Source organism: Oncorhynchus clarkii, chromosome 6 (assembly GCF_045791955.1).
Source record: "Oncorhynchus clarkii lewisi isolate Uvic-CL-2024 chromosome 6, UVic_Ocla_1.0, whole genome shotgun sequence".
NCBI lineage: Eukaryota > Metazoa > Chordata > Actinopteri > Salmoniformes > Salmonidae > Oncorhynchus > Oncorhynchus clarkii.
This window is the reverse complement of record NC_092152.1, coordinates 20,223,363-20,238,598: the sequence shown is the minus strand read 5'-3', so window position 1 is coordinate 20,238,598 and position 15,236 is coordinate 20,223,363. Positions and strand designations below refer to the sequence as shown.

The window sequence follows — 15,236 nt, the reverse complement described above, 5'->3', positions numbered from 1 at the left end:
CTTTCATGACCACTAGGGGGACATAATGCTTTAGAATTGTCCACTGGCACTGCCCTAGCATATACAGTATGCCTATTTCAGCACTAGATGGCAATAATGATTCAAATTACCTGTGTGCTGAACTTGTATTGTACCTTTACATGTAACTGAATGTAACTGCTGTACTTCTTAGTTTGAAGCGCTTTGTTATCATATCTTGTGTTTAAGTTGCTAACCCTTTCTTGTTGGGTTGTATGCAACAATGACAGTATATCACTGTGGACCTGTGAAATTCCCACAGTTTAAAATACAAATGATATTGCCTTTAGCCTGTAACTATGGCCCTGGGTAAGAAAAAACTCAGGGTGTGACTGATGCTTTAACATGAACCAGTGGGTTGTGCCTATTCATGTCCACTTCATTCACTGCCAATGACTGACAACGAGTCACGTGATGTGAAAACCATGGACAGCCTCAGGATGCAGCCAGTCAGCCAGCATGAAATCAGTCACATTACTGTACCTCTGCTGTTAGAGAAGCTCATTGGTTTGCCAGCCTCACACAGAGGTTCATCATCTGACTGACTGAGTTGCTGGAGAAACATGGGATGCGTCCCAAATATCACCCTACGGTATTCCCTATGTAGTGCACTACAGGGCCCACAGGGGAAAAGTAGTGCATTATATTGGGAATATGTTGCTATTTGGGACGCACATATGATACTTTCAACAGAGGATAGATGGCCGAATGTATGTGTATACTACACCATGACAGGATGTATATATACTACACCATGATAGGATGTTTATATACTACACCATGACAGGATGTTTATATACTACACCATGACAGGATGTTTATATACTACACCATGACAGGATGTATATATACTACACCATGACAGGATGTTTATATACTACACCATGACAGGATGTATATATACTACACCATGACAGGATGTATATATACTACACCATGATAGGATGTTTATATACTACACCATGATAGGATGTTTATATACTACACCATGATAGGATGTTTATATACTACACCATGACAGGATGTTTATATACTACACCATGACAGGATGTATATATACTACACCATGACAGGATGTTTATATACTACACCATGACAGGATGTTTATATACTACACCATGACAGGATGTTTATATACTACACCATGACAGGATGTATATATACTACACCATGACAGGATGTTTATATACTACACCATGACAGGATGTATATATACTACACCATGACAGGATGTTTATATACTACACCATGACAGGATGTTTATATACTACACCATGACAGGATGTTTATATACTACACCATGACAGGATGTTTATATACTACACCATGACAGGATGTATATATACTACACCATGACAGGATGTTTATATACTACACCATGACAGGATGTATATATACTACACCATGACAGGATGTTTATATACTACACCATGACAGGATGTATATATACTACACCATGACAGGATGTTTATATACTACACCATGATAGGATGTTTATATACTACACCATGATAGGATGTTTATATACTACACCATGACAGGATGTTTATATACTACACCATGACAGGATGTTTATATACTACACCATGACAGGATGTATATATACTACACCATGACAGGATGTTTATATACTACACCATGACAGGATGTTTATATACTACACCATGACAGGATGTATATATACTACACCATGACAGGATGTTTATATACTACACCATGACAGGATGTTTATATACTACACCATGACAGGATTATATACTACACCATGACAGGATGTTTATATACTACACCATGACAGGATGTTTATATACTACACCATGACAGGATGTATATATACTACACCATGACAGGATGTTTATATACTACACCATGACAGGATGTTTATATACTACACCATGACATGATGTATATATACTACACCATGACAGGATGTATATATACTACACCATGACAGGATGTTTATATACTACACCATGACAGGATGTATATATACTACACCATGACAGGATGTTTATATACTACACCATGACAGGATGTATATATACTACACCATGACAGGATGTTTATATACTACACCATGATAGGATGTTTATATACTACACCATGATAGGATGTTTATATACTACACCATGACAGGATGTTTATATACTACACCATGACAGGATGTTTATATACTACACCATGACAGGATGTATATATACTACACCATGACAGGATGTTTATATACTACACCATGACAGGATGTTTATATACTACACCATGACAGGATGTATATATACTACACCATGACAGGATGTTTATATACTACACCATGACAGGATGTTTATATACTACACCATGACAGGATGTTTATATACTACACCATGACAGGATGTTTATATACTACACCATGACAGGATGTATATATACTACACCATGACAGGATGTTTATATACTACACCATGACAGGATGTTTATATACTACACCATGACATGATGTATATATACTACACCATGACAGGATGTATATATACTACACCATGACAGGATGTTTATATACTACACCATGACAGGATGTATATATACTACACCATGACAGGATGTTTATATACTACACCATGACATGATGTATATATACTACACCATGACAGGATGTTTATATACTACACCATGACAGGATGTTTATATACTACACCATGACAGGATGTTTATATACTACACCATGACAGGATGTATATATACTACACCATGACAGGATGTATATATACTACACCATGACAGGATGTTTATATACTACACCATGACAGGATGTTTATATACTACACCATGACAGGATGTATATATACTACACCATGACAGGATGTTTATATACTACACCATGACAGGATGTTTATATACTACACCATGACAGGATGTTTATATACTACACCATGACAGGATGTTTATATACTACACCATGACAGGATGTTTATATACTACACCATGACAGGATGTATATATACTACACCATGACAGGATGTATATATACTACACCATGACAGGATGTTTATATACTACACCATGACAGGATGTTTATATACTACACCATGACAGGATGTTTATATACTACACCATGACAGGATGTTTATATACTACACCATGACAGGATGTTTATATACTACACCATGACAGGATGTTTATATACTACACCATGACAGGATGTTTATATACTACACCATGACAGGATGTTTATATACTACACCATGACAGGATGTTTATATACTACACCATGACAGGATGTTTATATACTACACCATGAGAGGATGTATATATACTACACCATGACAGGATGTATATATACTACACCATGACAGGATGTTTATATACTACACCATGACAGGATGTTTATATACTACACCATGACAGGATGTTTATATACTACACCATGACAGGATGTTTATATACTACACCATGACAGGATGTTTATATACTACACCATGACAGGATGTTTATATACTACACCATGACAGGGAGTTTATATACTACACCATGACAGGATGTTTATATACTACACCATGACAGGATGTTTATATACTACACCATGACAGGATGTATATATACTACACCATGATAGGATGTTTATATACTACACCATGACAGGATGTTTATATACTACACCATGACAGGATGTTTATATACTACACCATGACAGGATGTTTATATACTACACCATGACAGGATGTTTATATACTACACCATGACAGGATGTATATATACTACACCATGATAGGATGTTTATATACTACACCATGACAGGATGTTTATATACTACACCATGACAGGATGTTTATATACTACACCATGACAGGATGTTTATATACTACACCATGACAGGATGTATATATACTACACCATGACAGGATGTGTATATACTACACCATGACAGGATGTTTATATACTACACCATGACAGGATGTTTATATACTACACCATGACAGGATGTATATATACTACACCAAGACAGGATGTTTATATACTACACCATGACATGATGTATATATACTACACCATGACAGGATGTTTATATACTACACCATGACAGGATGTATATATACTACACCATGACAGGATGTTTATATACTACACCATGACAGGATGTTTATATACTACACCATGACAGGATGTTTATATACTACACCATGACAGGATGTATATATACTACACCATGACAGGATGTTTATATACTACACCATGACAGGATGTTTATATACTACACCATGACAGGATGTTTATATACTACACCATGACAGGGAGTTTATATACTACACCATGACAGGATGTTTATATACTACACCATGACAGGATGTATATATACTACACCATGACAGGATGTTTATATACTACACCATGACAGGATGTTTATATACTACACCATGACAGGATGTTTATATACTACACCATGACAGGATGTTTATATACTACACCATGACAGGATGTTTATATACTACACCATGACAGGATGTTTATATACTACACCATGACATGATGTTTATATACTACACCATGACAGGATGTTTATATACTACACCATGACAGGATGTTTATATACTACACCATGACAGGATGTATATATACTACACCATGACAGGATGTTTATATACTACACCATGACAGGATGTTTATATACTACACCATGACAGGATGTATATATACTACACCATGACATGATGTTTATATACTACACCATGACAGGATGTTTATATACTACACCATGACAGGATGTATATATACTACACCAAGACAGGATGTTTATATACTACACCATGACATGATGTATATATACTACACCATGACAGGATGTTTATATACTACACCATGACATGATGTATATATACTACACCATGACAGGATGTTTATATACTACACCATGACAGGATGTATATATACTACACCATGACAGGATGTTTATATACTACACCATGACAGGATGTTTATATACTACACCATGACAGGATGTATATATACTACACCATGACATGATGTATATATACTACACCATGACAGGATGTTTATATACTACACCATGACAGGATGAAATGACAGTGTAACGTCAACCAGGGGATGTTGTCTTTTGTTCTGCCAGGGAAGAGGGAGAGGGAAAGAATGATGGAGGGAGTTGAGAGAGAGAAAGAAAGAATGAGAGAGAGAAGGTGAAGCCAGGCCACTCACGTCTCTCTATGAGGGATACTATGGCTGTCATTGGCTTTATGTGCTGCTTGGGAACAAATTAAAAATCAACAAATTGATTTGATGTATGTAGAATAGCTGTTTCTCTTCATGTCTGACCTAAAACAAATGCTGTTTGTTAGACTTTATGTGGAGTCAGAAGGTCAGGGAGTAACTCGGCTCAGGGTCCACAAAAATGACCGGAAGAAGGAATAAGGCAAGATTGCCCCCAATCCAATGACATCCTGTTTCATCCTGTTGTTTGGTGAATAGGCCTATTCGTTAGCTGATGTATGTGGGTACGCTACATACATTATTACCTCATTATCTGAGGTCAGCATTGATTATGTGGAATTACAGCTCATTGTGTGAGTGTGTGTGTTTGAGAGTGTGAGAGAGTGTAACGTACGGCCGGCCGATGGTGGCCCCAGTCCTGTCTCTTTTCTCTCACACAACATAAAAGAAAAGAAGCAGCACATGAAGCAAATGACCAACGTATTATCCCTCATAGAAAGCCTTGAGTGGGCCAGTTTCTCTCTCTCTCTCCCTCTCTCTTTCTTTCTCTCTCTCCCTCTCTCTTTCTTTCTCTCTCTCTCTCTCCCTCTCTCTTTCTTTCTCTCTCTCCCTCTCTCTTTCTTTCTCTCTCTCTCTCTCCCTCTCTCTTTCTTTCTCTCTCTCTCTCCCTCTCTCTTTCTTTCTCTCCCTCTCTCTTTCTTTCCCTCTCCCTCTTCTCTGGCAGAACAAAAGACGACATCCTCTAGTTGACGTCACTCTGTTGTCACGGCACACAATTATGCCAAGGTATATGAGATGCAGGTGTGTGTGTGTGTTTGTACGTGTGTGTTGCTGTTACTTATTACATTATTACTACCGGGTCTTATAACGAGCTGTTGTTGTGTCTAAGACGTGCTTCATAAGAGAATCACTTACCTGTCCCAGTCAGACCCTAATGAGGAGCTCTCTCTCTCTCTCTCTCTCTCTCTCTCTCTCTCTCTCTCTCTCTCTCTGTCTCTCTGTCTCTCTCTCTCTCTCTCTCTCTCTCTCTCTCTCTCTCTCTGTCTCTCTCTCTCTCTCTCTCTCTCTCTCTCTCTCTCTCTCTGTCTCTCTCTCTCTCTCTCTCTCTCTCTCTCTCTCTCTCTCTCTCTCTCTCTCTCTCTCTCAGGTTATGAGGTAATTGGGCTTGTGTAGTAGCCCTGACAGAAACTTTGGCCAAGTTCTGCCATGTGGTGGAAGCCTCCATGTTTGTTGACAAAACTTCCTCAAGAGCCGGAGCATACCCTGATTCCACATTCACCATGTTCTTTCTCTGTTTGATAAGAAAAATGTTGATTGTAGACGTTGGCTACAGTTGAAACAGTACTTACTATTACCACACCGAATAGAAGATGATCAAGTTAGACTTATACACTTGATATTTAATTGGAGGGATTAGACTTCCTAGAATGTATGACGATACCTTGAATTTACGTTGTTGGTATGATTTCACGTAACAGAATCTTTTCACGTTGGAGAATGGTCTGGGGCTAGTCCTCAAACTCTCCTGGTTGGTCACTGGTTGGTTGGTCCACTATTATGCAAACGGTTTTCAGTCATTGAAGTTGCTTAATATGTAAGATTTTACTTAATTTACATTGCTCATATTATGACTTTTATTCAGCTACTTTATGTCCTTACTGCACCTGTATTAGTCACTGTGGATAACTTCAATTGTAATTCATTGGAAGTCACAGTGGATTTGTGCCACATGCCACTATGCTACTTCTCTAGCACATTGTGGATAACACAACAAGGGTGTTGGTGTTTGGTTACCTTGGCAGCAGTGTGATTGATGTTTGAGACAGCGGCTGTACTATGGGATAGAGCCCCGCCCCTGAAGGAGTTACTGCAACCTCAACAACCCCACCCCTGCCAACACAAACCCCCCCTCAAGCTGCAGGAAGGAGAGAGAGAGAAAGAGAGAGAGCTTACACATGTGGCCGGGGAAGGAGGGAAGAGTCAGAAGACAGAGAGAAAAAAGAGGGAGAAGAAAGAGAGGAGGAGGGCTTATACTCGCTGGCCAGGAAAAGACTGTCGAGAGGGAGAGGAAGGAGAGGTAAGGAAAAAAGTAGAAGAGAATTGACACACGTTGGTAACAACTACAGAGCAAGAGAGAGAGAGAGAGAGAGAGCAAACAGGAGTCCGAGGAAGGGAAAGAGAAAGGAAGAGGGTGAGAGAGAGCGATTAATAGAGGAGGCGGATCCGAATCACACTGTGGTCTGAGAGAGAGGATTCCTGTGTAGTGAATAGTTTTAGTTGGAACTCCAGTCCTGTGTTCTCTGACTTATCTACCAGTCTCTGTTTCTGTCAGGACCATAAGCTCCCAGGCTGGGGCACAGAAGCCCTAAACACAACACGACCACAACAGGAACATTACAGGACCACTCTGTTGGACCCATGCACAGGATTATTGCAGTTCGAAGGAGAGGTCGAAACACGGTCTGAAAAGAATCTTATCAGAGCAGGACAGCTTTTTGAGATAACTGTAGAAGTGAAGAGTGACCACTGTGGTTTGACCACAATCTGAACACAATAGGACCGTTTGACCAGGAGGGGAAAACGTGGGAACTGTGGGAACCGTGGTTTGAACAGGAACACTTTCCTTTCTAGGGAGTTGTGGGGTCTGTGGTTTGACCTGAACAGGACCGTGGGGGCTGTGGCCTGGACAGGACAGTAACGTGTGGGAGAGAAGGTGACATCATGAGTATTGTTATGAAGCCACGATCTCGCTCCATCAGCTCTCTACGGAACATGGAAGGAATCTGGTAAACAGACACACAATGTCTTCCAACCACACACTGTCCTGTTTCTCCCTGTTTCTGTGTTCTCTTTCCCCTCTCTCTCAAACCTTTATCTCTCTCACCCTTTTCTCTCTCTCCTTTGTCCTGCTACTTTCCTCTCTCACTCGCCCCATTTCCAGTTCCCTAGTAGTAACTTTATCGATCAATTGCACATAAGGTCCAACCACTTTTACTCCAAACCCTCCAAAAGACACAAATATGCCTCTCTCTCTCTCTCTCTCTCTCTCTCTCTCTCTCTCTCTCTCTCTCTCTCTCTCTCTCTTTCCATCATCCTGTGTAAGGCTCTGTCGTTTATCTCCACATCATCTTCCTCTCCCTGCCTCTGTCTCCTGCCTGTCATCTCAATCCTCTCCGCCCTCTCTCCTGCACCCTTATCATACTTCCCACTGTTCTCTGGTTCCTTTCCTTCTTCAGGCTGTCAAGCTCTGGCCTGTCCGTTCATATTTGTTGTTTTGACTGTGGAACATGAGAGGTTCTTGGTTAACTACAGTAACTGTATGTGAGAGATGTATTTTTCTAGTCTTCCTCTCTGTTGTACTCTGTTAACTATACAACACAGTGAAAAGAAGAGAAGTCATCCAGCATGGATGTTTGCCTCTGTGCTGTGGTGTCTCTAGTTACTATGTTTCCATCAGAACTCACTATGTCAACACCATACAACAGCCGTTACATACTCTCTCATATGGTGGTAAAGGCTGTATGTTAATCATCATGTACTCTGGAACGTCTCCCTAGCAGCGCCCCCAGGGTTCTCCTCTTCCATAGAATGCACCTCCAGGTGGCTGCTCTCCCTGCCCTCTTCTCTCCCTCCTGTCTCCACTTGTCTATGGCTTCTTTTTCTCCCTCATCACTTCTGCACTCACATGTTCTCTGCAAGGGTAGATCCCTGTCGAAGACTAGTTTATTTCCACAGGGTTTCTCCGACGTACTTCAGGCTGAGCAGTACAGTCCAGTCCTGAACAAACACACAGCATGCTGGTTCCCTCCTCGACCCTGGCCTTAGGGTCGCTCTGTTCTCACACAGCCTGCTAATTATCCACATAAGCCTCTCAGACTGGGAGAAGGCCTGTGTGAACTAAGCCCCATCATCATTAAAGCCATTGCGGAGTTATCCATCTGAATGAGGATGCCTTTCAAGGACAGGTATTATGATCAGATTAACATGGAGAAGGATATCTCTAATAGTCTGCCCTGAGGGTTCAACCTCATCTTTCTCTTCTACTCAGATTTCAGCTGATGTGAGATCGTATATGCCTATATCTGTAATCTTTTGTAACAGTGCGCCGTTTCAGTCATTTAAGACAACAGAGCATTGGGCTGATATGAATGGATGGTGACCACAGATACTATCGTTTAAATGATTTATTTTTTATATCTCCATCGGTCCAGTACTGGGCTGTTGTTTACTTCTCAGTTTGTCATATCTCTTCTTCTCTTATGGACTTACAGTTGAAGTCGGAAGTTTACAGACACCTTAGCCAAATACATTTAAACTCAGTTTTTCACAATTCCTGACATTTAATCAGAGTAAAAATTCCCTGTCTTAGGTCAGTTAGGATCACCACTTTATTTTAAGAATGTGAAATGTCAGAATAATAGTAGAGAGAATTATTTATTTCAGCTTTTATTTCTTTCATCACATTCCCAGTGGGTCAAAGGTTTACATACACTCAATTAGTATTTGGTAGCATTGCCTTTAAATTGTTTAACTTGGGTCAAACATTTCGGGTAGCCTTCCACAAGCTTCCCACAATAAGTTGGGTGAATTTTGTCTCCTTCCTCCTGACAGAGCTGGTGTAACTGAGTCAGGTTTGTAGGCCTCCTTGGTCGCACGCGCTTTTTCAGTTCTGACCACACATTTTCTATAGGATTGAGGTCAGGGCTTTGTGATGGCCACTCCAATACCTTGACTTTGTTGTCCTTAAACCATTTTGAAACAACTTGGAAGACCCATTTGCGACCAAACTTTAACTTCCTGACTGATATCTTGAGATGTTGCTTCAATAAATCCACAGAATTGTCCCTCCTCATGATACCATCTATTTTGTGAAGTGCACCAGTCCCTCCTGCAGCAAAGCACCCAGACAACATGATGCTGCCACCCCCGTGCTTCACGGTTGGGATGGTGTTGTTTGGCTTGAAGCCTCCCCCTTTTTCCTCCAAACATAACGATGGTCATTATGTCCAAACAGTTATATTTTTGTTTCATCAGACAAGAGGACATTTCTCCAAAAAGTATGATCTTTGTCCCCATGTACAGTTGCAAACCGTAGTCTGGCTTTTTTTGTGGCGGTTTTGGAGCAGTGGCTTCTTCCTTGCTGAGTGGCCTTTCAGGTTATGTCAATATAGGAGTCGTTTTACTGTGGATATAGATTATGTTCTTCCTGTTTCCTCCAGCATCTTCACAAGGTCCTTTGCTGTTGTTCTGGGATTGATTTGCACTTTTCACACCAACGTACGTTCATCTCTAGGAGACAGAACGCGTCTCCTTCCTCAGCGGTATGATGGCTGTGTGGTCCCATGGTGTTTATACTTGCGTACTATTGTTTGTACAGATGAACGTGGTACCTTCAGGCGTTCGGAAATTGAATTGCTCCCAAGGATGAACCACACTTGTGGTGGTCTACAATTGTTTTTCTGTGGTCTTGGCTGATTTATTTTGATTTTCCCATGATGTCAAGCTAAGAGGCATTGAGTTTGAAGGTAGACCTTGAAATACATCCACAGATACACCTCCAATTGACAAATTATGTCAATTAGCCTATCAGAAGCTTCTAAAGCCTTGACACCATTTTCTGGAATTTTCCAAAATGTTTAATGGCACAGTCAACTTAGTGTATGTAAACTTCTGACCCACTGGAATTGTGATACAGTGAATTATAAGTGAAATAATATGTCTGTAAACAATTGTTGGAAAAATTACTTGTGTCATGCACAAAGTAGATGTCCTAACCGACTTGCCAAAACTATAGTTTGTTAACAAGAAATTTGTGGAGTGGTTGAAAAACGTGTTTTAATGAATCCAACCTAAGTGTATGTAAACTTTCAACTTCTACTGTGTGTGTGTGTGTGTGTGTGTGTGTGTGTGTGTGTGTGTGTTTGCATGCGGGTACACACGTGTCTCTGTTTGTGGAATCTGAACATTTTTCCCTTTCGCCTTTCAAACCAAGTCAGTAGGGTTAGTTAGTCACATGGACTGGGACTGGGAAAGGTGGAGTCTACTGTGGACGATATTGCATGCCTGAACAGGACAGAACCAAGTGTCTGGGGCCTGCTCTATGTCAACTCACTATCAGAGCTCTCAGGCTGCTTTGATACTCATAAAGGTTCCATGCTTTCTAACATACAGAAACCCTTGAGACTGAGAGGGGGGGGGGGTCTGCCTGGAATAGTATAGGTGTCATTGATTGAGTGGGTGTGTGACAGAGAGAGAGGCGAGACAGAGCGAGAGAGAGAGACAGACAGAAAGAGACAGAGAAAGAGAGACAGAGAGAGAGTGAGAGCGACAGAGAGAGAGAGAGAGACAGAGAGAGACAGAGCGAGCGAGAGAGAGAGAGACAGACAGAGAGAGAGAGACAGAGAGAGAGACAGACAGAGAGAGAGAGAGACAGAGAGAGAGACAGAGAGAGAGACAGAGAGAGACAGAGAGACAGAGCGAGAGAGAGAGACAGACAGAGAAAGAGAGACAGAGAGAGAGTGAGAGCGACAGAGAGAGAGACAGAGAGAGACAGAGCGAGCGAGAGAGAGAGAGAGACAGACAGAGAGAGAGACAGACAGAGAGAGACAGAGAGAGAGAGAGAGAGAGACAGAGAGAGACAGAGACAGCGAGAGAGAGAGAGACAGAGAGAGAGAGAGAGAGAGAGAGAGAGAGAGAGAGAGAGAGAGAGAGAGAGAGAGAGAGAGATAATAAACTCTCTATTTCACTTGCTTTGTCAATGTAAAAAAAAATCCCTTACCAATTTTCAGCCAATGAGAGAGAGATATTAATGTTTAGTTTTTTTCCCTTTTGTACTTTAACTATTTGCACATCATTACAACACTGTATATAGCCATAATATGACATTTGAAATGTCTCTATTCCTTTGGAACTTTTGTAAGTGTAATGTTTACTGTTCATTTTATTGTTTATTCCACTTTTATTTATTATCTATTTCACTTGCTTTGGCAATGTAAACAAATGTTTCCTTAAACAAAAGTCCCTTAAATTGAAATTGAGAGAGAGAGAGAGAGAGAGAGAGAGAGAGAGAGAGAGAGAGAGATGAGCAATTCTTCATGGCTGACAGATTGAACAGCAGGTTCTACCACAAGGGAACTCTCCATTATGTCTCCTCCTGTTATGTCACAGTAGCTGCAGTACAGTATATGTCTCCGTGACATCACAATACCTCTCCCCCTCCAACCATGCCATGTCTCTGTGACATCCATCACATCTCACTTTCCATTCTGTACAGAATATCACCCTGTGTGAAATCACAATACCTAACAGACATGCCATGTGTCTCAAAGAAGCAATACCCCTGAAATACCCCTCCCCCTTCTTTTCTGTGTCACACACCCCACCTCACATTTTCCATGTCACATGCCACGTCTGTATGACATCATAATGCTCCCTCCCCATATCCCACTGTCTCTGTATTTGCTTTTGCTGGCTGATATGTTTAGTTGTGGCCAAGGGCAAGACACACACTGTCAGCACCACAGTGTCTCTCCTTACCGTTTCCTCTCCTTTCTACACATTGATTATTTACCAAAGACACTCATCTCTGGCCTCCCTAATAGCCATCTAGACCAAGCCCCTCTGCTGTGTCTAAAGGGATACAGTTTATGTCAAATTCATGTCAAAAGTTGACATTTTGGCATTTAAGCTAATCCTTATCCTAACCCTTTTCCTAACCTTAAACTATTTCTCCTGACCTGCTATGTTAATTCTCCTAACCTGGTGCATAAGTTCTCCTAACCTGCTACGAAAAGTAAATTCTGATATAAGCTGTATACCATCTAGTCAATACCCCCTTCTGTTGTGGTTAAGGTTCTGATGACCCTGCCATGGAGATGTGTATTAATAACCGTCACCTGTGACTCAGAGATGCCCTATGGCAAGTCAGTTGACTGGGTTTGTAGCCTAACTACAGCAGGGGTTCTCAACCCTTTTGGGACTGGGGACCTCTTTTGTGATAGCAAATTCATCAGGGACTCCCTCATAATCAGAACACAACTTGTGTGTGTGAAGAAAATTGCCTAAAAGTAGTTTTACTATAACACCTGCAGTTGATGGCTGGACGAACCAGGTCTCTGGCCTGGGAAAATATCATTTAAAAGTCCTCCCTCTTGGCATTAGAGAGAAAGTTTTCAAGTTTTCAAGCAAATTTCCTGCAGTTCTACACATTTTGTTATAGGGCAGAAATGTTTTTTATTGTTGCAGCTTTAAAGCTAATATTTTGCCATTTTGCCATGACACAGATAGAGAACTTTGCAGTTTTAAAGCTTAAATTACAATGCATTTATGTAAAAATTAAAAATTTAAAAACACATTTTGGGGCAATAGTATGGAGTTGACAAATGTATTATTTGTGGAGTACTGTGGATACCAATATCCCTGTGAGCCTCCCAGGCCCATGTTGCCCAGGGTTAAGAACATCAATTGTAGATTAATAGCATCACACTGTATTACACACTTTAAACTTATTCCACAGATCAATTTAATATGTTGTTTGATCAGCGCATTTTTCCCTCTTGTCCTCTTTGTTCGCATAGTTTGCATTCAGTGTTCTCCCATTCATTTATATATAGCACACATGTACACACTGTATCCTGGTTGTCACGTGTATTATTATCAGTTATGCTTGGTGGTGCAGTGTGTGACATCAGGAGAATAACTGACTCATGAGACCCACATACAATACAGAGACTAACTCTTAATGAGAACAGTGTGTGTGGTGTATCTGAGTCCAGGTTTATAATTGGAAAGAGAAGAGAAAGGAGGATACCTAGCCAGTTGCACAACTGAATGCATTCAACAGAAATTAATCTTCCGCATTTAACCCAACCCCGCTGAATCAGAGAGGTGCGGGGAGCTGGCTTAATCAGTGTCATCGGCGCCCTGGCAGCAGCTGTTATGGGGGTTAACTGCCTTGCTCAACAGATGTTTCCACCTTGCCGGCTCAGAGATTCGAACAAGCAACATTTTGGTTACTGCCCCAAAGCTCTAACCGCTAGGCTACCTGCCACCCTTATTCAACGTGCTGCTAGGGTGTTAGTGTGGGGAACACGTCATTTATCAGTCACTTAGTGTGATAGCAACTGGGGAGGGTTCAGCGCTGCTTTAACAACTATGACATCGAGACAGAAGGGGAGAGAGAGGGAGAGGGTGCAGAGAGCAGCCAGAAAGAGACAAACAGGACCGAAAGAGAGAAAGAAGACAGGAAGCTGGGTACAGCGTAATGAGTACAATATGTGTTCCCTTCACTCACTAATTAGGCACCAGTCCAAACTTGGACATTTTTTACATCCAAAGGTCAGAGCAGTTAGACCCTACGTGGCTGTCTGCCTCCCAGACCCTGCGTTTCAGCCTTGCAGGCCCTGCCTCTTAAGGTATCGCTGTCTCATTACCTCTAAGGCATCTCTGTCTCTCTGCTTCTCAGACCCTGCCTCTCAGCCTCTCTGTCTCCTAGACCTGCCTCTCTGCTTCTCTGCCTCTCTGTCTCATAGGACCTGCCTCTCTGCCTCTCTCTCTCTTAGGCCCTGCCTCTCTGCCTCTCTGTCTCCTAGACCTGCCTCTCTGCTTCTCTGCCTCTCTGTCTCATAGGACCTGTCTCTCTGCCTCTCTGTCTGCTAGACCTGCCTCTCTGCTTCTCTGCCTCTCTGTCTCATAGGACCTGCCTATCTGCTTCTCTGTCTCCTAGGCCCTGCCTCTCCGTCTCTCTGCTTCTCTACCTCTCTGTCTCCGAGGCCCTACCTCTCTCTCTCTCTCTCTGTCTCCCAGGCCCTGCCTCTCGCTCTCTCTCTCTGTCTCCCAGGCCCTGCCTCTCGCTCTCTCTCTCTGGTTCCCAGGCCCTGCCTCTCTCTCTCTCTCTGGCTCCCAAGCCCTGCCTCTCTGTTTCTTGGGCTTTCTCCCAGGCCCTGCCTCTCTATCTGTCTATCTCTCTGGCTCCCAGGCCATGCCTAAGGCATTGACGGTCACGAAATTTCGTCAGCCGG

At 41.7% G+C, this 15,236-nt stretch overlaps 1 protein-coding gene across 3 annotated transcripts in view; it reads left to right on the top strand.

Moving 5' to 3' along the window:
* The window catches only part of LOC139410736 (3',5'-cyclic-AMP phosphodiesterase 4D-like), an 86,069-nt gene that overhangs the window by 31,867 nt on the left and 38,966 nt on the right, over positions 1 to 15,236 (top strand). The window contains exon 1 of one of the 3 annotated variants that reach the window (XM_071156183.1): positions 7,169 to 8,003. The exons of the other annotated variants lie outside the window; for them this stretch is intronic. Coding sequence (XP_071012284.1) covers positions 7,939 to 8,003 — 65 coding nt within the window. The 5' untranslated portion in view covers positions 7,169 to 7,938. Of the gene's footprint in view, positions 1 to 7,168; positions 8,004 to 15,236 lie in introns of those variants that run through there. 3 annotated transcript variants of the gene reach the window in all.